Here is a 17,912-nt window from a genome sequence, read left to right on the forward strand (position 1 = left end):
AATACATTTCAACTTGAAGACATGTAAAACACGATGAGGCGAGCCAGTACACAGTCGAGGCTAGCTTCTTAGCAAACAGGCTAAATTTACCCGGTTCGGCTGCTGCTGCTGCTGCTGCTGCTGCTGCTGCCGCTGCTGTGCTGCCGTCTGTCTTCCGTCGAGCGAGGACTCGGTCAAGTCACGTCGATGATGACCATCATGGGTGCAGAATGCCGCCACTGGGGACGTTGGCTGTGACATGTCCCGCTCAAAAAGACGAGCGGTCCCCTGCTAGGAGCATGTTGTGTTGTGCTCCGACTTCCGATGCATTCAAACGACGCTCAAAATGTCGGGATTCGCACTCGTCAATAGGAATTGAAATCAGCCCTCCCGACTCAGCAAGGTAGACAGACGAATGTTACAAGGCAGCTATAGAATCGATGCGAATATGACCGTAGTCACGTGTTTTGTTGCACGAGACGAGCAGGGAGCACGCAACTCGGGCGTTAAAGTGAGCGCTGAAGAGCTCGAAATTCCCACTATCAAGTGAACTCACCGTCACGGTGCGCACTGCGCACTGTAAAACAACAACAAACCAACCAACCAACCAGCCAACAAACAAACCAACAAACCAACAAACCAACAAACCAGCCAACAAACAAGCAAACAAACAAACAAACAAACAAACAAACAAACAAACAAACAAACAAACGGACCGACCGACCGACCGACCGACCAACCAACCCGCTTTGCTCAACGTGACGGAGCGATTCTCAGTATATGTTCGTGATGTGGGTCTGCTGTTTATTATTTGCTGTCCTTCAGGCCTTAAAGGTTTGCCGCCGTAGGATTACAGAAGCGTAATCCCAGCTAATCTGGGATTCGGTTTGACTCCAAAGTGTAGATGGCAAACTCAGACTGGACAGAAAAGACAATATGGAGATACGAAGGGCCTGCGGAAGGACAAGATCTGTTGAATGAAAGATGTATTTGCTGCTTTTCCTTCACGTCCTGCTATATCATTTGTCGGCGCTCGACTCCTGCCCACTTTTATGCGCCTGCGTTTTTGGGAGCACAGAAGAAGCAGAGCTCAGGTCGAGTGGCGCTTTTTTGCTCCTTAGCCGTATGGGGCCTTTTGTTGCCTTGTGAAGAACAAGGGTTCGGACAAAGGCTGGACGGGAGCCGAGCTTTGAAAAGCAACAGATTACGCAGAGAGGGACGTCTCTTTCTTTCCGTACGTCCCAATGTAGGTAACGTTTGTTTGTTTGTTTGTTTGTTTTTGTACGTCAGGTCGGTGCAATGCAGCGACTGGGGAATCTCAGCCGTGCCTCTGGATATCCCCGCTGACACGGTGAAACTTCGTCTGGAAAAGACCCTGATTAGCAGGCTGCCCAGAGCGGCTTTCTTCAACCTGTCAGAGCTGCTCTTCTTGTGGCTCACCTACAACTCCATCGCCAGCATCCACCCCAGCACCTTTGTTAACCTGAGAGCCCTGAGAGAGCTGCGTCTGGATGGCAATCTCCTCAGCGCCTTCCCTTGGGAGGGCCTGAGGGACATGCCCGGCCTTCAGACTCTGGGTCTTCACAATAACCGAATAGCCAGCCTTCCGTCTCACGCTGCCGTCTTTCTTCCCAATATCACCTACCTGGACCTATCCGGTAACAGGTGCGAGCGGGCGAGCGGGCGGGCGAGCGGACGCCGCTCCCTCCGCTCCCTCCCTCCGCAACCCTCCCTCCGCTCCCTCCCGCCGCTCCCTTCCTCCGCTCCCCTCCACTCCCTCCGCTCCCTCCTAGCTCCATCCACTTTGCTCCTCTTTGCAGGCTGACGACGTTATCGGCCGAAATTTTGGACCTTTGGTTCCCGCTTCTGGGCCACCGAGGGAGAGCTGCACCGAGACGAATTTTGGGTAGAAAGAGAATGTTAACGTGGTGTTTTGTTTCAACTTGGCCGTCCCGTCAAGCGAGTCCATTTTGCCGGCTGCTAAACCCAGGTCTCCATGACAACCCGTGGTTGTGCGACTGCCAGATCTCCCTGATGGTGTCATTGTCAATGTCCCCGGCGAGCCCCGTGGTTCTCATGGACCAGCTGCTCACCTGCAGCGCATCTCCGGCCGCTCCGTCCGGGATCCCGCTGGCCGAAGCCCAGCTGCCCCGCTGTAGCAGACCCTCCGTCCGGCCCGCGGCCGCTCGAGTGGTATCGCTGCTGGGAAGCCACGTGATTCTCCGCTGCGACGCTACCGGCCACCCCACGCCGACCGTGAGGTGGCTCAAAACTACCAGCTATGCCGGTAAGGCTCCCAAATGGTCTTTTGCAAGCCGCCGCTCTAAAGCCGGGCCATTTCCCTCTCAGGTTGCTGTCGACGGGACGTCGCAGCAGATGACGTCCGAGCGACGCCCAGGAATTTGAAAAGTTGTAAGATTCCACTTTCATTTTTGCAAGCCGGCCAAAGCCACGTGGCCATTGTCACCGGCGCTATTGCATTTCCTTCCAGCCCGTTCTGAAAGCCGGCTTTGCTGTTCTAGCCATGCAGGGATCCCCTCGAGTCGGCGTGCGCTGGTCAATCATCAGCTTGGACCACTTGGCGTTCAAGGACGCCGGCGAGTATCGCTGCCAAGCTCGCAACTCGGCGGGAATCACGGAAGCTCCCGTCGAGCTGAAGGTGGTGGGAGCCGCGCGACTCTCCCGACTCCCGAGGAAGAAGTCCCAGCCCAAGTGGTCATCCAACGGCAGGAAGTTCAAACCGAATCAAAGTGCGTCTCTCTCGCCCGGGCTGAAAGACGGGCCGTCCCCCACAACCGAGCGGCTACTCAAAAGAAGCGCACGCAGACACGGAGACTTTCGGTCCAGTTGATCCTGCAGACAAGACAGAAGAAGAAGAAAAAAAACCCCACACTGATGATGCAAATGTCAAATCAGCTGGCGTCCGCCCGAGCCCTAAGTGAGGAGGATGGACAGACACTCTTTGTGCCAAAACAAATAGTCGGGTCTCAGGGTGTCCAGCCGTCAAACGAGCACGGTGTCCAAATCTGCCGGTGGCTTCTGCGCGTCCAAGCACCATCACACCTCAGTCTGACTCGGCAACCAACTTGTAAATGTCACTTTGTATGTCTCTAAAGTTAGCTTATTTTTGCCACAGATTGATTGATCAATGCTTTGACTTTTATGAGCATCTGTCAAAAGGATATCGCAAAGCGCTGTCAGCGCTACGCCACTCTTTTTTGGAACGGCTTCCTTCTGTTGATGATTACGTGAAGCATGTCACAAGTGCAATAAAAGAGCAATCCCGTTAACTTTGAAGGGAGTCAACACATGAATTTAAGCTTTGGCAGATTGCTGGATTTAGTAGAGGAGGCGTTTCTTAGCGAGCGAGCGAGCGAGCGAGCGAGCGCCACGACCAGAGTGTCTTGGCAGGCACGACACGGCACGGCACGCTGAGATTCTTTCCCCCCCCTCACTTGCCTCTCGCCACTCCTTAGAGGCCAGCCTGAGATCTATCTACAAGTTGAACATTTGAGAGCGGGATGTCTGTGACGGTGGCCATGGAGTTGGAGCAGGAGAAGCGCCGTTACTGTATCCGTGGCAAGCACGTGGTCATCATTTGTACCGCGGTGGCCGTCTGCTCTTTGGCGCTGGGTCTCGGGGTGGGCCTCTCTCGCTCCGACGCCACCGGCACGCAGTCTACTCCGGCCCCTACGGCGGAGCCCACGCCGCCGCAACCCGGCGGGGGGCCCTGCCTGCCTTCCGCCGACAGCAGCGGCGAGTGGAAGAATTTCCGTCTGCCCGATTTTGTCAAACCGCTCCATTACGACCTGCTGCTGGAACCGGACCTGCTCGGCGACACTTACGCGGGCACGGTGGATATCCGAGTGCAAGTGGACAGGCCCACCCGCCACCTGTGGCTCCACATCAGGGAGACCTTTGTCAGAGAGCAGCCCAGGCTGAAGCTGCTGGACGGCCAGGGAGGACACGAGGATGTGCCCGTGAAGCGTTGCTTCCAATATAAGCCGCAGGAGTACGTGGTGGTGGAGGCCGGCCGGGAGCTGGCCGTCACCGGCCCCGGGGAAGTCTACGTGCTCACTTTGGATTTCCAAGGCTGGCTCAACGGCTCGCTGGTGGGATTTTACAGAGTCCTGTACACAGATGAGGCAGGAGTCGTCAGGTGAGTTTTGAAGCACCGTGGCAGGTAGGCACAAAGAATTTCCATTCTTGGAAATGGCGGAAAGATGCATCCAAGTGCGTACGCTGGCCTGACCCTTGACCGTCGACCGTCGACCGTTGACCTCTGACCGTTGACCGTTGACCGTTGACCGTTTCCCTGCCTGCGTGTATTCATTCTATCAGAAAGATCGCCGCCACCGATCACGAGCCGACGGATGCCCGCAAATCGTTTCCCTGCTTTGACGAACCCAACAAAAAGGCCACCTATAAAATCTCCATCATTCACGACGCAACGTACGGCGCTCTGTCCAACATGCCTCTGGAGGTAGGCGTTCAAACTCGAGCGACGTTCCCCAAAAGCATCAGACGCGTGCCATCACGAGCAGCAGGGTTCGTGTTGGCCAGTGTTTCACTTTCAGCCGGAGCCAGACGGCCAAGCACAGTCCATTCATCCCATTTCATGCTCGGAATGAATTTTGCCAAATTGTCCGTATTTTGACGATAGTGGGTAACGCAATTTCTTTCTCTTTGTGTGTCTTGGTGTGAGAGCGATTGAAAAAAATCAAGCTGACTTTGACTCGGATCCATTTCTGCTCAGGGCGCCCCCGAACCTCTGCCTGGCGATAAAATGAGGAGCTCATTCCAGAAGTCCATTCCAATGAGCACCTATTTAGTATGTTTTGCTGTGCACCAATTCACTCATGTGGAAAGAAGATCTGCCCGAGGAATTCCAGTGAGTTCCTTTAGCGTTGCGGCTCGACACTTGAGCGACCGGACTCCGTCCAGAATGCATTTTCTTTGCCTTCCTAGTTGAGAATCTACACGCAGCCCAGTCAGGTGTCCACCGCAACGTACGCAGCGGACACCACCAAAATCATTTTTGATTACTTTGAGGAATACTTCAATATGACCTACTCCATCCCCAAATTGGGTAAGATTTGAGGGTCCCCTGGCGCCGTGCAGAACCCATGTGGGAAGGTGCGCTTGTGTTTTGTAGACAAGATAGCCATCCCTGACTTTGGCACCGGGGCAATGGAAAACTGGGGCCTCATCACCTACAGGGAGACCAACTTGCTGTACGATCCCCACCAATCGTCCTCCTACAATAAGCAGAGAGTTGCCAGCGTGATTGCCCACGAGCTGGTTCATCAGGTAGGTAAGCCGTGCGCTTGGGCTCGTGTGACGAACCCGGACTACGTACTGCTCTCTTTGACTTTAACATGCAGAATTCTCCACAAATGATTGGCATCTTTTGCTATTGTTGGGACTCCTCTTATCATCAAGGATTTGCCAGAGACTATTCTTATCGCGGTTCGGAATATTGCTTTCTCAGATTAGCAGATAACTAGTCACTCTCAACAGTCAGTAAAACTTTATGGACCGCGTGGTTAAGGGAAGGACGATTGCGCCAGGGCTAAGGACGGGGGGGGGGGGGGGGGGGGGCTGAGAATGGAATAAAGTTGTGCAAATTTGTGCTTGCTTGCTTGCTTGCTTGCTTGCTTGCTTGCTTGCCAACGTCTAATAAAGAACACGAGAAATGTCCGATTGCAGTGGTTTGGAAATATCGTGACGATGGATTGGTGGGATGATCTGTGGCTCAACGAAGGCTTTGCCAGCTTTTTCGAGTACATCGGCGTGGAGGAAGCAGAGCCTAGCTGGGGCATGGTAAGTGGGCAGCCAAAAAGAAAAAGAAGGCCACTTTTAAGTGCCCTCCGTCTCCTACGCAGCGGGACATCATGATCATCGGCGACGTGCTTCCCGTCATGGTGAACGACGCCCTCCTGTCCTCCCACCCGATCATCGTCGACGTGGCGTCCCCCGCAGAAATCACCTCTGTCTTTGATGCCATCTCATACAGCAAGGTCTGAGCAAGGGAAAGAGTCGCATCACGTTGAAGATGGACCCATCCGCCGCTTTTCTTTCTTGCTCGCTCGCTTTTCCCTAGGGAGCGTCCATTCTCCGCATGCTGGAGGACTGGATGGGGAGAGAGAAGTTCAGGGCCGGCTGTCAGGTTAGGCTCGGCCGTTTGGCAAATTCAATGTTGAATCTGACTCGAGCCTTGTGTGTCTTTGCAGAAATATTTAAAAGACTACTACTTCAAGAATGCAAAGACCAGCAACTTTTGGGCATCTATGGCAGACGTGCGTTGGGTCCGTCGAGCTCGCTCGGATCCCGTCCCACGGCTAAGCAAAGGACATTTTCCTCCGGATAGGTGAGCGGCTTGCCGGTCGGAGAGGTCATGGACACGTGGACCAAGCAGATGGGTTATCCGGTGCTGGACCTGACACAGGTGGCGGAGGTGGCCAAATTGAGCCAAAAACGTTTCCTCCTGGACCCTAATGCCGACGCTGGCCAACCTCCTTCGCCTCTTGGGTCAGAAAAACACACACACACACACATAGCAACGGTCAACTCGGATCAGGGAGAGAAACATCGTGTCAAATCACAGAGATGTCAAACACGCTCATTCCCAGAACATGGACGTCAAGTCTTCTGAATGGGCAAGACAGAGGAAATACGGATCTCTAACAATGGGTGCCCATTTTTTCCCCCACAGTTACAAATGGACGATACCCATCAAGTGGCACTCGGTGAAGAGCAATAAGAACGTGACGGCCATGTTTCACAGGAGTAGCACAGGTAGCTTGCTGTCTTTCCCTCATTCCTAATGATTCATAGAGTTTGGGAATTCACCAGAAAAACGCATCTTTTTCCAGAGCTCCTTCTGAAGGACTACTCGCCTTCAGCGGACGGCCTGTTGAAGGTCAACAACGATCATATCGGCTTCTACAGAGTCAACCACCACGATCAGATGTGGAACGAGATTAGCCGTCAGCTCGGAAGCGACCACTTGGTACGCCGGGACTCCGCCCGGATCGTTTGCGGCGGTCGTGCCGACTTTTCTTTCTCAAACAGGAGTTTGACGCAGCCGATCGCGCGAGCTACGTCGACGATGCCTTTGCGCTAGCAAGGTCAAGTAGGAGACAAACTACACGCCTCGATGATATTTCAAGGGCACGCAGAGTGGAAGGTTGATTTGAAGGGATTGTTCAGGGCCGACTTGATGGATTATGGCCACGCCTTCAACCTTACCACGTATCTCCCAAACGAGAGGGACTACATCGTATGGCAACGGGTGGCCGCCTCCATTGCCTACGTTCGGGACATGCTGGCAGACAATGCTGCTCTCTACCCAAAGTTTCAGGTAGGTTTGAGAAGAGGAAAAGCTCCATTGAAGTGGCGCGACTGGCATTTGTCCCCCCACAGAAACTGTTCCGTCATCACGTCAAAAACATCTCATCTCGACTTGGATGGAAAGATGAGGGAACACAGGCAGAGAGGTTTGGCGAGCTCAGTAAAATCCTGTGTTTGTTTGACGCGCCAAGCGTGCGTGCGTGCGTGCGTGCGTGCGTGCCCGTTGATGATCCACGTGGGCTGGCTATTTGTGTCAGGTTGCTGCGGGAGACCGTGCTCGGCATTGCTTGCCAAATGGGAGATCGGGAGACGCTCAACAACGCATCAGACATTTTTGACCGATGGATGGATGGACGTCTCAGGTTTGTCTTTTTGTGAGCACCCGGGTGGGTCAATGGGCTCGGTTTGTCGCACCTAAAAAGGGCCTTTGATTTCCCAGCGACGTCGCCGTGAACCTGAGGTTGCTCGTCTATCGCTACGGCATGAAGAATTCTGGCAACGAAGCAAAGTGGAACATCATGTTTGAGCGCTATCGAAACACCTCCTTGGCTCAGGAGAAGGACAAGTTGCTGTACGGGCTGGCCTCGCTTCAGAATATAAGGCTTCTTTGGAGGTGAGGGAAATAGTACGGTCCGCAACAAATGCAATGCAAAGCCATTCTTTTTGACAAACAGGCTCCTGGAAGCCTCCAAAGACCAGAATGTGGTGAGGAGCCAGGATCTGTTTACTCTGGTGACATACGTGTCCTACAACCCAGTGGGTCAGAGCATGGCCTGGGACTGGGCCACCCTCAACTGGCAATACCTGGTGAACAGGTCAGTATTAGCACGTATCAAAAGCCCAAGGCAACTTATTGTTTACATTTGTGACACAAGCTTACATTTGAGCGGCACAATTTGACAGGATATTTATTGGCTGTGTACAATGTCCTACAAAGGCCTTCTATTGATCTCTCTCCGTGAGCTCAACATTTGGCAGCAAAACAATGTCCGTCATGCGACGAGCGGGATGCAGTTAACCTTTGCGAGATAAGAAAAAGCGTTAAACAGTAACAGTTCACACCACCAATGCACATTGCTCATAAAGATTAAAAGTGGACATTGTGTTGCAGTGTTGCTAAGTGACTCACCACAACGCCTTCCATAAAAAGCCATACTGGATGCTCGTTTGCATTTGTGCTCCTTTTCCTCGGTGGGAATAAGAAGCCAAGGATCAGATGATCAGAGCAGGGCCACCAAATGCAGCTCGAAGGGACGGACGGGAAGACGGCTAGGAGAACGACGACTCGGGCATTGGGCATTGGGCATTGGGCGGGGTTGGAATGCAGGAGGTAACGAGCGGGAGCGGGTGACGGCAGGGGCCGAGGGAGGGAAAGTTGGCCACCTGCGGCACGGCCGCCGCGTGACGCTCGTTACACGCCGCACACGTGTTATCAGACCCCTGAGCACGTGGCCTGTATTCTGTCGATGATCCGGTTTCTTTTCCAGATACACCATCAACGATAGGAACCTCGGCCGCCTTTTGAATCGCCTCTCCGCCGATTACAACACAGAGCTACAACTGTGGAAGGTTCGCAACAGCGACAAATGCGGCTACATTGCTTTGGACTGCAAAGCTTTGACTCGTTTTCCCTTCAAACAAATGAAACTTCAAATTTGCTCCGTGAACGCGTTCATAGAACAGAACCAGGGAGAGCGTTTCTTGTGACAGTGTGCGTCGCTCTTGCAGATGGAGCATTTCTTCCGTCTGAATCCCAACGCTGGTGCTGGGGAGATGCCCAGGCAGCAGGCACTGGAGACGGTCAAAAACAACATTCGCTGGATCCGGACCAATGAGGAGGAGATTACGGCGTGGCTCCACAGCAATGTCGACTAACTCAGTGACACAGTTCAGAGAAGTCGACAGCTTTAGAAAATGACAACCAAAAATCCAGATGATTTCAGACCATCATTTATGCTGCATGATTTGGAATTGACAGATTCTTTGTCTGTATTTGTCTCTGTCTGTATTCATGTCCAGAGTGTGATGAAAATGACAAATGACATGGGTCCATGTTTCTCTGGAGTGCAAGCGCTATCTGAAATAATCATGACATTGTCACACTTGCTTGCTTGCTTGCCTGGTCTGGTCTGGTCTGGTCTGGTCTGTCCCAAGATTACAGCCGCTCTCTAATTTCAACAGTAGTCATCACCGATATTGACTCGTCCTGTGCCACTGATACATTTCGCTAGTCATGCCCTAAACTGGATTCCGGCTCGACTACGTTGTGAAGCAGTCCCGAAGCAGCCATCTTCACTGAGCCAGATGTTGTTGAGAAGTTGTCATAGGAAGCTGAGTATTGATGGTGATTCTTTGTCGGGTTTGACAGCGGATCATGCCAACGATGGCTCTTCGGAACCTGCGGCAAGCGAGCGAGCGAGCGAGCGAGCGAGCGAGCTCAAGTTAACTCACCCCCATTGTTGGGAAAAAAGGCACATCATGGAGGGAAAACTTACTTTTTGTTAGCAATGACATAAATGCAAGGATTGTAAAAGGTGGAGGACTTGGCAAAGAGAGGCGCGATGATCGCCATGGCTGCGGGAATTGTTCTGGGCTCACCAAAAGAGGCCCAAAGACACACCACGGAGTACGGAGACCAGGCCACGAGGAACATGACGATCATCACAATGGACATCTGCAACGCGACACAGATGACACGCGTGTGATGAAAACCTTTTTAGATTACGCACGGCAAGAAGCGCAATCCTCTTCCAACCTTTGTTACGTCCATCTGATCCGACCAATCGACATGAATATTGTCCAGGCGGTCGCTGGCTTTGTATCTGCCGACTGTGGCAGACACGTTGTAATAGCAGTACAACATGACGGACAGAGGGAGCACAAAGTTGACAGCAATCACCGTCGTGGTGTAAGAAATGAAGGACCTGTGGAGCAAAAACACAAAGAGGCTCGTCGTACGGCCGGGAGGAAATCGTCACGCAAACAACTCACGCGTCATTGTGCCGCCAATTAATGGTGCATGTAGCTCCGGTTGGATCTGGGGCATAGCCAGCCCAGCCCACCATAGGCATGATGGACCAGAACAAAGCGTTAAGCCACGCCGCCAGGATAAGGAGATTGTACGAACGCACCGTCATTTTTTGCCCTGAAGACACAAAGGCGTGGGCAATGAGAGATGTTTGGTTGATTGATTGACTGATTGATTGACAGACTGATTGATCGACAGACTGATTGGTCGACAGACTGATTGATTGACAGACTGATTGATTGACAGACTGGTTGATTGACAGACCGATTGATTGACAGATTGCGTCTACTTCTCGGACGGCGACGGGTAGGCCGTCGGGTTTCGGAAAAAAGTACTCGCTCACACTGAAAATGTAGAATACAATACCGGTCGGTACCTATGTCCGGCCTGCAAATTGTGAGGTATCGGTCGATGGCCACCACGGTCAACAGGCCGATGCTAGCCATGCCAAAGAAAATGTTGAGAGCTGCATAAATCTGAAAACAAACACAATCGGAGCAGGCGGGCTATGACCTCCATGCTTGTTTTTGTACATCCCAACTAGGCGACATTGGCTTTTTTTTTCCCCAGACAATTATTGAGAAGCACTGCCTTACAGACAATAGGCTCGCCCCAGCTATACGGATGAGTATTAGGTGCCCGAACGGAACCGAGAGAGTGGAGAAGAAAGACAAAAATCTCATGCGATAATGAGCCCTCGATGACTGGTACAGTCATACAATAATCGCGGATAACTTTTTCAATAGGATTCAGCTCACTCGGTTTTGAGAAAGGAGTTAACGGTTAAGCCGACACGTGTTTTTTTTTTTTTAACGGACAGAAGTCACGTCACCATCTGCAATACGTATGTACGTACGTAGGGGTGCCACCCACCTGACAACCAGTGTAGCCAAATTTCCAGCTTCCGTGGATATCTGAGGCAGCTGACATGGGGTACCCAATGCCTGCGACTCCAATGTCAGTAAATGCCAGGTTGATGATAATAAAGTTGGTAGCAGTGCGGAGCTCTTTAAACTTCACAAACATTAGAAGGACGACAATGTTGCTCAACAAACTGATGATGCCTGGAAAGAGGAAGGATGAAAAAATGCATTCTATTTCTTGCAAATTGCATTTCGTTTCATTCAAGCATTTATTCAGTTGACTCTACGATTATGAAATGGCTATGATTTACTTTTGCCTTGCATGACGTAAAGCAGGCGCAAGTTTGGGATAAAAAAAAAAGATCATTTCATCAAACACAAAACATTACAAAGAGTATGAAAAGTCCCAAAGTAAAGTGTTTGTACCTGCAGTTATGAGATATGCAGCCACTATGTTGTGCTCCAGCTGGGAAAAAGAACTTTTTCCTCCATAAGGTATGTCATTTGAAGCATTGAGCCCAGAGTCAATTTCCATTCTAGGAAATGTCACTCACAAAGTAAGGTCAGACCAGACCAGGCAGGGAAAAGACAATTCTGAAGAGGTCCCCAAATTCCAGAAGGTTGCTCAAATGCGCTCGTTGTATTGCAATGGGAGGAGGTGCGTGGACGAGGATGAGGATTATTACATGCCGCTGTTCCCTGGTTGCCAAGTAACGCTCAGCCAGCCAGCAATTTGTTCAGAACACGGGCAGCAGGGTTCCGCTTGAGACGATTACAGCTCACGCGGAATTTTCACCAAACAAAAGCCCCAAACGTGTTACAGGTACACAGCACAAATAGCGGCCGTCCGCATAGCAAACTAGAAGATCAAATAGCAGAAAAGGAAAACAAATGCAGCAGGCCTTCTTTTGCTGTTCTTTCCTGACGTCTTGAACTCATTTCAATAGCCGGTTGCTGCTTTCATACTTTGATGTGTCAGAGTCTTGAATCGACAAAAACCTCATTCATTCCTTGAAAAAAAGATTGCTTGTGTCTGTTTGTGTAAAGCGCTTACCATTTTAATAATATACTGTAGGTTTTACAGCCAATTGATTGGTTTTCATTCTACCCAAGTACACAGTAAGATAACTACATCTCTGGTTGGTTTTCAAGGAAGTCCGCGCTCTACACACAGTAAGGTGGATGGACTAACTCTGCACCAAGATGGCCGCTCTGTAGCTACTACAGCGCGCAGCGCATCAGACTTCTCGTGTCTCGTGATATCTATCCAGAGGGAGGGAGGGGGGGGGGGGAAGAGAGCGAGAGAGAGCGAGAGAGAGCGAGAGAGAGCGAGAGAGAGCGAGAGAGAGCGAGAGAGAGCGAGAGAGAGCGAGAGAGAGCGAGAGAGAGCGAGAGAGAGCGAGAGAGAGCGAGAGAGAGCGAGAGAGAGCGAGAGAGAGCGAGAGAGAGCGAGAGAGAGCGAGAGAGAGCGAGAGAGAGCGAGAGAGAGCGAGCTACGTTGTCTTCCATCCGTCGTCCCCCCAGACGGTAGGCGTCACTAAAGAACACTCGGGAGTTCCGCTGCGGCAAAGAAGGGAAGTGACGTCAGCAGTGAGAGGCGAACAACAGCCAACAAGCGACATTGCAAAAAAAGGAAGGACAGGACAGGACGCGGCCGTCATCACAGAAAACAAAGAAATATGTCTGGCCTTCTGCGAACCATCTCTTGCCGTGCTGCACCCGCGCTGCGTGGACACACTGTTTGTCTGAGGGCAAATATCAACACCCGACCCGCCAAGGAAAAGATAGGCGCTGTGGTAAGTGAACAGGACATTCCGCGTTAGCCATAGGCATGCTGTGCTCTTGTCCTTGACGGACGGACTGACGGACGGACGGACGAGGTCTCAAGTGGCCTTTTATCAACGCAGTCTGCTGTCAACTAGCATTTTCTAGTGGCGTTTTATCAAAGCAGTCGGCTGTCAAGTAGCATTTTCTAGTGGCGTTTTATCAAAGCAGTCGGCTGTCAAGTAGCATTTGTGACTGTTGAGGGCTTTTTTTTGGCCGCCAGGAAACTCTGCTTGGATTGGGGTTGTTCTCCGTGGCCATCCTGGGACCATCTGGATGGATCCTGGCCCACCTGGAAGACTACAAGAAATAATCAATTGAATAGTTTGCCTGCCTGGCGTTCCAAGTCAATATTATCTAGATGGAGTCTTCGCCAACAGCCATTTTCAATGTGTTGTTGCAACAATTGGACATCTCCAGGCCCAAGTCATGGACAGGAAAAGGTTCCAGGACGATCCTCGTTGTCCATATAGTTCTGTGCATAGCTTATTGTATGTCCAACAATAAATTTTCAAAATGAATATTTTGCTTGCTCGAATAATTTGCCATGGGTTGAGAAAAAAAAAAACCATTGGCCTGTGGAAAGGCACTAGGGTTGGGAGCTAGCAGACAGACAGACAGACAGACGTGTATGTCGATGCATTTGATACATCTATTCAGGTCACTCACCACAGGAATAAATATCCCTCAATTCTGCTGCGTCTCTGAGCTTTGCCATGATTGTTGACATCTGCGCCAGACGACGTGACTGACTGAGTTGACGCGCGCCAGAAGGAGTCGGGAGGGATACGGGACAAGATCACGCGTTTGATTGACTGGAATGGTGCACTGAACAGTGTGGCAAAGGTTTATGGCGCATTTCAAGAGTGTACTGGACCACAATGCAACAGAAGATTGTTGCGCAACACACACTCGTTGGTTAGCTATTTCGGAAGGCGGAGCCAAGGAAAAGCACTCTCCAATTGCCTCACGCCATCTAGTGGGCAACAATGTCAATAGAACGCCGTTTCAATTTGGAAATCATTTTTATTGAGGTTTTCACCAGTGCTTCTGGAACATATCTCCCGCCAAAAACGAGGGATGATCACTGTACAGCCAAAGCTCGATATTATGCGGACTTTCACTGACGCTAAGGTTAACGTGCTCGTCGTTTACGGTCATTAGATCGTGCATTTAAAATACGACTGTATTCGTGACCAGAAAGAAAGAAAAAACAGAGTCCATAAGTCGCGTAGAATGGAGCTTCGGCTGTTCGTACATATGCTATGAAATTTGTGTTGAGATGAAGGGCTATGCAAATGTCCTTTCAAAAAAGGTCAATATTCAGATGAAAACCAAACAGGATGTATGAGTTCTTAGCCATGATGGCGGAAGAAAGCAGAGACAATCTGGGACAAGCATACACAATTCACCAAAAGAGGCGGTTTGAGAGAGCGACAGAGCCCTTTGACGGGACTCGTTTGTTGACTGTCAGAAGATCCCGTTCCCTTCCCCTTAACAAAAGTCCGAGCCCGCTCTCTGCTTTTACAGATAAAGATAGCCTATCCAATAAACCAAATTAAAAAGGCCAAAGGCTGTCGGGAAGAAGATTCGGGAGTAAGAATCGATCTTACTCACTCGCACGTGCATCCTGTTTTCTCGCCAGGCACCTGAGCGACAGTCATCGAAGCAGCAGAAGAAAGCGGCGCAGTCTTTTCCGTCCAAACATTCATAGGCAAAGTCGTCCCGGTCGTCGTGATAGTGCACGATGTTGTTCATTTGCGGCAAGGACGCTCCGGGACGGATATTGACCGGACTCGGCGGCTTCTGCTGTTTTTCGGGAGACGACAAAAGTTGCGTGAATAGAACAACTCTTTGGATTTCATCGTGGGCTTTGGTCCCCACACTTACGTGTGCGTTGTTTTTGGCTTTGGACTTTTTGCTCTGTCTGTTGCTGGTGAAGTAATGCAGCGTTCCATATTCCATCAGAGCGGCAAAGGTGAAGATGAAGCAGACGGAGACAAACAGGTCCATGGCTGTCACATATGACACCTTGGGCAAGGACTTTCTGGAGATGGTGCTGAGGGTGGTCATGGTAAGCACTGTGGTGATTCCTGAAAGGCAGATCGCGTTCGATGTACATCGTAGGAGCACGAGCGGTGCCGGCGGGTGGCAAAGCCTCGATATTTTGCGTCGACGCGATCGAACCTAAAGATGTACGAGCTGGGACGGCATCCTTGTTAATCCAGAACGAGACCCAGGACAGGACCACTATCATGCTGCACGGAATGTACGTCTGGATGGTGAAGTAACCCATTCTCCGGCTCAGGTCGAAAAAGATGGTCATGATGACGTATTCCCCTGACGACAAGAGTAGAACCGGTCGACGATGCTCAAATCAAAGACGGGACTCGAGCGCTTTCCTACCCGACTGGGTGCGCGCCACGTCAGAAGTATTTCTCATTCCGACAAACGCAAACTGGTAAAGTCTCCAGTATCGCTGGTCGGCCACCTCCACCGCTCGTCTTTGCCACCGGTATAAGATCTCCGTCCGGGGGTAACCGTCTATAGAAGGGCCCGGTGCCGCCCCGCCGCCGCAGAACACACAGACAATGAATCCGACGGGAAGTCGAATCTCTGCCAGAAGTGGTCAAAAGGCAGCGTTCGACTGACGAGCTCATACTGGTCAAATTCCATCAAATGAGCACAATGACTTCAATTGAGCCCGAAAATAAAATCAGGAATAGTGAGGCCAATTCAGACTCCGTACGGCAAACTCGAGCCTTCCGTGTCGTGTGTGTGTGTGTGTGTGTGTGTGTAGTGAACGAGACTAGTTTGGGCTTCTTCTGCAAACACCTTTGGTTTGGAAAAGTCATTTGATGCTCATTTGAGTTGAACTAACTGCAATACAGCAAACGTGGAATGGCCGTTTTACAACACGTGGGAGGCTGAAGCGCAAGATACAAATGAAGGCCGACAGACAGACTCACAGACGGGCAGACAGACGGGCAGACAGACGGGCAGACACGCAGGCAGACAGACAGACAGGCAGGCACGCAGGCAGGCAGACAGACAGACAGACAGACAGACAGACAGGCAGGCAGACACACAGACGGCATGAATCAGACGGCTATAATTCATCACGTCTGTCAGAGCTTCTCTCCTTTGCTCGAGCGGCAAATGATAGTTTGAAGCAAATGGATCTTTCGGCTGGCAAAGAGACAGGCCTAGCCCGTACGCTAACTAGCCCAGCCAGAAGCCGGGCCCGGCCGGCCGGCGGGCGGGCGGGCGCAGGCAAGCTCAAGAGTCGAGACGGGAGGGGGGAGACGCTGGAGCACCTACAGCTTGAAAACTCCAGCGGACACGAGTGCTCATCCATTGGAAAGTTATGCAGCTTAAGGTAACACTCCGCATTAATAGTCAACCTGACAAAAAGAAAATTGTGACAGAGAAAAGGCAAGTCTCAGCATTGGTTTTCCCTACCAAATGCAGAGGATATCAAATAGTGCTCACCTACGGTCCAACAAATACAAATGCGCACGCACGCACGCACGCACGCACACAAGCAGCACATACAACAAATCCAGGTTTTGCAAGCATTTGCTCTCTCTGCGCCTCTTTCCTTACCTGAGCGTGTACATCACTCTGCCATCGCCCCACAGCCTCAGCAGGCGATTTGGCGTGGTGATCCAGTGGGCGTCGGATTTCCTGGAATTTCTGAAGAATGTGTCGGGAATCCAGATTTTGCCTACCATGTTACTGTTGAGCATAAGGAGCTTCATTGAACTGTTGAACTTGAGTCTGCCGTCATACCACGTCTGAGCAAAAAAGATGTCGATGGTGTATTCCTGGAAACAACGTGAAGCCAGAGCAGTCAACCACTGACTGACTGACTGACTGACTGACTGACTAGCGTCTCACCATGTTGATGGGGTCGACCGGTCCGATGCTGTTGACGTATACGGCTGTCTCGATCACGGTGGGCCTCACTAAAGAAATGAGCGCAGACAGACATAATCTTATGCAGCTCTTTCAATCATACCACAAAGTAAGTGTCTCAACGGCCGCTAATACGTGAAGTCGGACCCACTCTTGTCAAGGCTTCCGCTGTGGCACTCCGAAATGAATTGTACTTGCCCCCAATGTCAGGTCGTAGTTTGTTGTCATAGCCTTGCAGAAGTTTATTCAGGATCATGGTCACATCGCTTTCGTAGACCTTTGGCGATAGGACCCAGGTCTTATTGATGGCTACGTCCTCATAATCCTCCTCCTCTTGTTTGCCAGGCTGAAGGGCCACGCTGCGAGAAATGAAAAATCCATTCAAACTTCCATATCTTGCATTGGCATTCCGGATGTGGGAGCCCGCTTCCCTTAGGTGCTTTTCGACTCACTCCCACCATCTGACATTTGACTTGCGCCGTAACGCTAAAGAGGCACAAGAATACGGAGAAAAGAAGGGGGGCACTTTAACAACCTAATGAGTCCCAATCGCGGACTTACTCGGTCACGCTTCTCGTGCCTGCACTGTAATTGCAGACGGCAAGATGCAGCACCGTGCATTTTCTAACCTTGACAACGTTCACACGGCGGGCCTAGCCTAGCACACTTACCACAATCCCAGCACAGCAAAGAGCACGCACGGGCTCATTGCGTGCACAGCCCTGGCCAACGAAAGACTCATTTGCCACCCGAGGAGACCGAGAGGAATATTGAAGCTGTCTCTTGATGGGCTCTTCCAAAGATGCGGGCTAAATGTTGCCTTAGCGTGATGACGAAGGTACATCCATGATCCTTGCAGATGAGGGAGAGGAGGAGGAGCAGGAGCAGGAGGGAGGGAGGCAGGATTGAGTGAGGACGTTGCTAGGGGCTCCTGCTCCAGCTTCCCC

At 51.3% G+C, this 17,912-nt stretch overlaps 5 protein-coding genes across 9 annotated transcripts; 3 read left to right on the forward strand and 2 right to left on the reverse strand.

Moving 5' to 3' along the window:
• The first annotated feature begins 589 nt into the window (after positions 1 to 589).
• lrit3b (leucine-rich repeat, immunoglobulin-like and transmembrane domains 3b) lies at positions 590 to 2,860 on the forward strand. Of its 2 annotated transcripts, XM_085931073.1 has the most exons (5): positions 590 to 770; positions 1,270 to 1,644; positions 1,800 to 2,266; positions 2,329 to 2,391; positions 2,502 to 2,860. In XM_085931073.1, the coding sequence occupies exons 1-5, from the start codon at positions 760 to 762 to the stop codon at positions 2,828 to 2,830; spliced, it is 1,245 nt and encodes a 414-aa protein (XP_085787199.1). In that variant the 5' UTR covers positions 590 to 759; the 3' UTR covers positions 2,831 to 2,860. The 2 variants fall into 2 exon arrangements, with proteins under 2 accessions (XP_085787199.1, XP_085787198.1); XM_085931072.1 differs by having other exon boundaries at positions 766 to 1,644.
• A 475-nt stretch (positions 2,861 to 3,335) lies between these two features.
• enpep (glutamyl aminopeptidase) lies at positions 3,336 to 9,419 on the forward strand. Of its 2 annotated transcripts, XM_085931068.1 has the most exons (20): positions 3,336 to 4,138; positions 4,321 to 4,462; positions 4,736 to 4,870; positions 4,948 to 5,068; positions 5,135 to 5,289; positions 5,689 to 5,802; positions 5,865 to 5,999; positions 6,083 to 6,148; positions 6,213 to 6,278; positions 6,350 to 6,510; positions 6,695 to 6,777; positions 6,855 to 6,991; positions 7,054 to 7,109; positions 7,192 to 7,342; positions 7,405 to 7,478; positions 7,590 to 7,694; positions 7,772 to 7,945; positions 8,007 to 8,147; positions 8,820 to 8,901; positions 9,061 to 9,419. In XM_085931068.1, the coding sequence occupies exons 1-20, from the start codon at positions 3,501 to 3,503 to the stop codon at positions 9,205 to 9,207; spliced, it is 2,883 nt and encodes a 960-aa protein (XP_085787194.1). In that variant the 5' UTR covers positions 3,336 to 3,500; the 3' UTR covers positions 9,208 to 9,419. The 2 variants fall into 2 exon arrangements, with proteins under 2 accessions (XP_085787194.1, XP_085787195.1); XM_085931069.1 differs by lacking the exons at positions 8,820 to 8,901; positions 9,061 to 9,419 and having other exon boundaries at positions 7,987 to 8,141.
• rrh (retinal pigment epithelium-derived rhodopsin homolog) lies at positions 8,239 to 13,894 on the reverse strand. Of its 3 annotated transcripts, none has more exons than XM_085931087.1 (8): positions 13,717 to 13,894; positions 11,234 to 11,424; positions 10,737 to 10,836; positions 10,324 to 10,477; positions 10,088 to 10,256; positions 9,828 to 10,006; positions 8,462 to 9,730; positions 8,239 to 8,351 (listed from the first exon to the last, which is right to left on the reverse strand). In XM_085931087.1, the coding sequence occupies exons 1-7, from the start codon at positions 13,775 to 13,777 to the stop codon at positions 9,625 to 9,627; spliced, it is 960 nt and encodes a 319-aa protein (XP_085787213.1). In that variant the 5' UTR covers positions 13,778 to 13,894; the 3' UTR covers positions 8,239 to 8,351; positions 8,462 to 9,624. The 3 variants fall into 3 exon arrangements, with proteins under 3 accessions (XP_085787213.1, XP_085787211.1, XP_085787212.1); XM_085931085.1 differs by lacking the exon at positions 13,717 to 13,894 and adding an exon at positions 11,650 to 13,700; XM_085931086.1 differs by lacking the exons at positions 8,239 to 8,351; positions 13,717 to 13,894 and adding an exon at positions 11,650 to 13,700 and having other exon boundaries at positions 8,459 to 9,730.
• LOC147044811 (cytochrome c oxidase subunit 8A, mitochondrial-like) lies at positions 12,772 to 13,568 on the forward strand. Its single transcript, XM_085931091.1, has 2 exons — positions 12,772 to 13,019; positions 13,271 to 13,568. Exons 1-2 carry the CDS (start codon positions 12,903 to 12,905, stop codon positions 13,358 to 13,360), a joined length of 207 nt encoding a protein of 68 aa, XP_085787217.1. The 5' UTR covers positions 12,772 to 12,902; the 3' UTR covers positions 13,361 to 13,568.
• A 190-nt stretch (positions 13,895 to 14,084) lies between the features above and the next one.
• gabrg1 (gamma-aminobutyric acid type A receptor subunit gamma1) lies at positions 14,085 to 17,824 on the reverse strand. Its single transcript, XM_085931092.1, has 9 exons — positions 17,637 to 17,824; positions 17,164 to 17,324; positions 16,948 to 17,015; positions 16,654 to 16,874; positions 16,369 to 16,451; positions 15,454 to 15,591; positions 15,235 to 15,387; positions 14,938 to 15,140; positions 14,085 to 14,856 (listed from the first exon to the last, which is right to left on the reverse strand). The coding sequence occupies exons 1-9, from the start codon at positions 17,807 to 17,809 to the stop codon at positions 14,572 to 14,574; spliced, it is 1,485 nt and encodes a 494-aa protein (XP_085787218.1). The 5' UTR covers positions 17,810 to 17,824; the 3' UTR covers positions 14,085 to 14,571.
• Between the last annotated feature and the right edge of the window lie 88 nt (positions 17,825 to 17,912).

Source organism: Syngnathus leptorhynchus, chromosome 15, assembly GCF_054491065.1.
Source record: "Syngnathus leptorhynchus isolate UIUO chromosome 15, UIUO_Slep, whole genome shotgun sequence".
NCBI classification, from domain to species: domain Eukaryota; kingdom Metazoa; phylum Chordata; class Actinopteri; order Syngnathiformes; family Syngnathidae; genus Syngnathus; species Syngnathus leptorhynchus.

Coding starts and splice junctions, on each gene's coding strand:
- gabrg1 (XM_085931092.1), bottom strand. CDS start 17,809: ATGTACCTTCGTCATCACGCTAAGGCAACATTTAGCCCGCATCTTTGG. Junction 17,016..17,163: donor ACTACGACCTGACATTGGGG/GCAAGTACAATT, acceptor TCATTTCTTTAG/TGAGGCCCACCGTGATCGAG. Junction 15,592..16,368: donor TCCGCTGGAGTTTTCAAGCT/GTAGGTGCTCCA, acceptor GCCCTTCTATAG/ACGGTTACCCCCGGACGGAG.
- LOC147044811 (XM_085931091.1), top strand. CDS start 12,903: ATGTCTGGCCTTCTGCGAACCATCTCTTGCCGTGCTGCACCCGCGCTG. Junction 13,020..13,270: donor AGGAAAAGATAGGCGCTGTG/GTAAGTGAACAG, acceptor TTTGGCCGCCAG/GAAACTCTGCTTGGATTGGG.
- lrit3b (XM_085931072.1), top strand. CDS start 884: ATGGCAAACTCAGACTGGACAGAAAAGACAATATGGAGATACGAAGGG. Junction 1,645..1,799: donor CTGGACCTATCCGGTAACAG/GTGCGAGCGGGC, acceptor TCCTCTTTGCAG/GCTGACGACGTTATCGGCCG. Junction 2,392..2,501: donor GCCCAGGAATTTGAAAAGTT/GTAAGATTCCAC, acceptor TTGCTGTTCTAG/CCATGCAGGGATCCCCTCGA.
- enpep (XM_085931068.1), top strand. CDS start 3,501: ATGTCTGTGACGGTGGCCATGGAGTTGGAGCAGGAGAAGCGCCGTTAC. Junction 6,149..6,212: donor AGTTCAGGGCCGGCTGTCAG/GTTAGGCTCGGC, acceptor GTGTCTTTGCAG/AAATATTTAAAAGACTACTA. Junction 6,279..6,349: donor TTTGGGCATCTATGGCAGAC/GTGCGTTGGGTC, acceptor TCCTCCGGATAG/GTGAGCGGCTTGCCGGTCGG.
- rrh (XM_085931085.1), bottom strand. CDS start 11,758: ATGGAAATTGACTCTGGGCTCAATGCTTCAAATGACATACCTTATGGA. Junction 10,837..11,233: donor TTGGCTACACTGGTTGTCAG/GTGGGTGGCACC, acceptor GTTTGTTTTCAG/ATTTATGCAGCTCTCAACAT. Junction 10,257..10,323: donor AATTGGCGGCACAATGACGC/GTGAGTTGTTTG, acceptor TTTGCTCCACAG/GTCCTTCATTTCTTACACCA.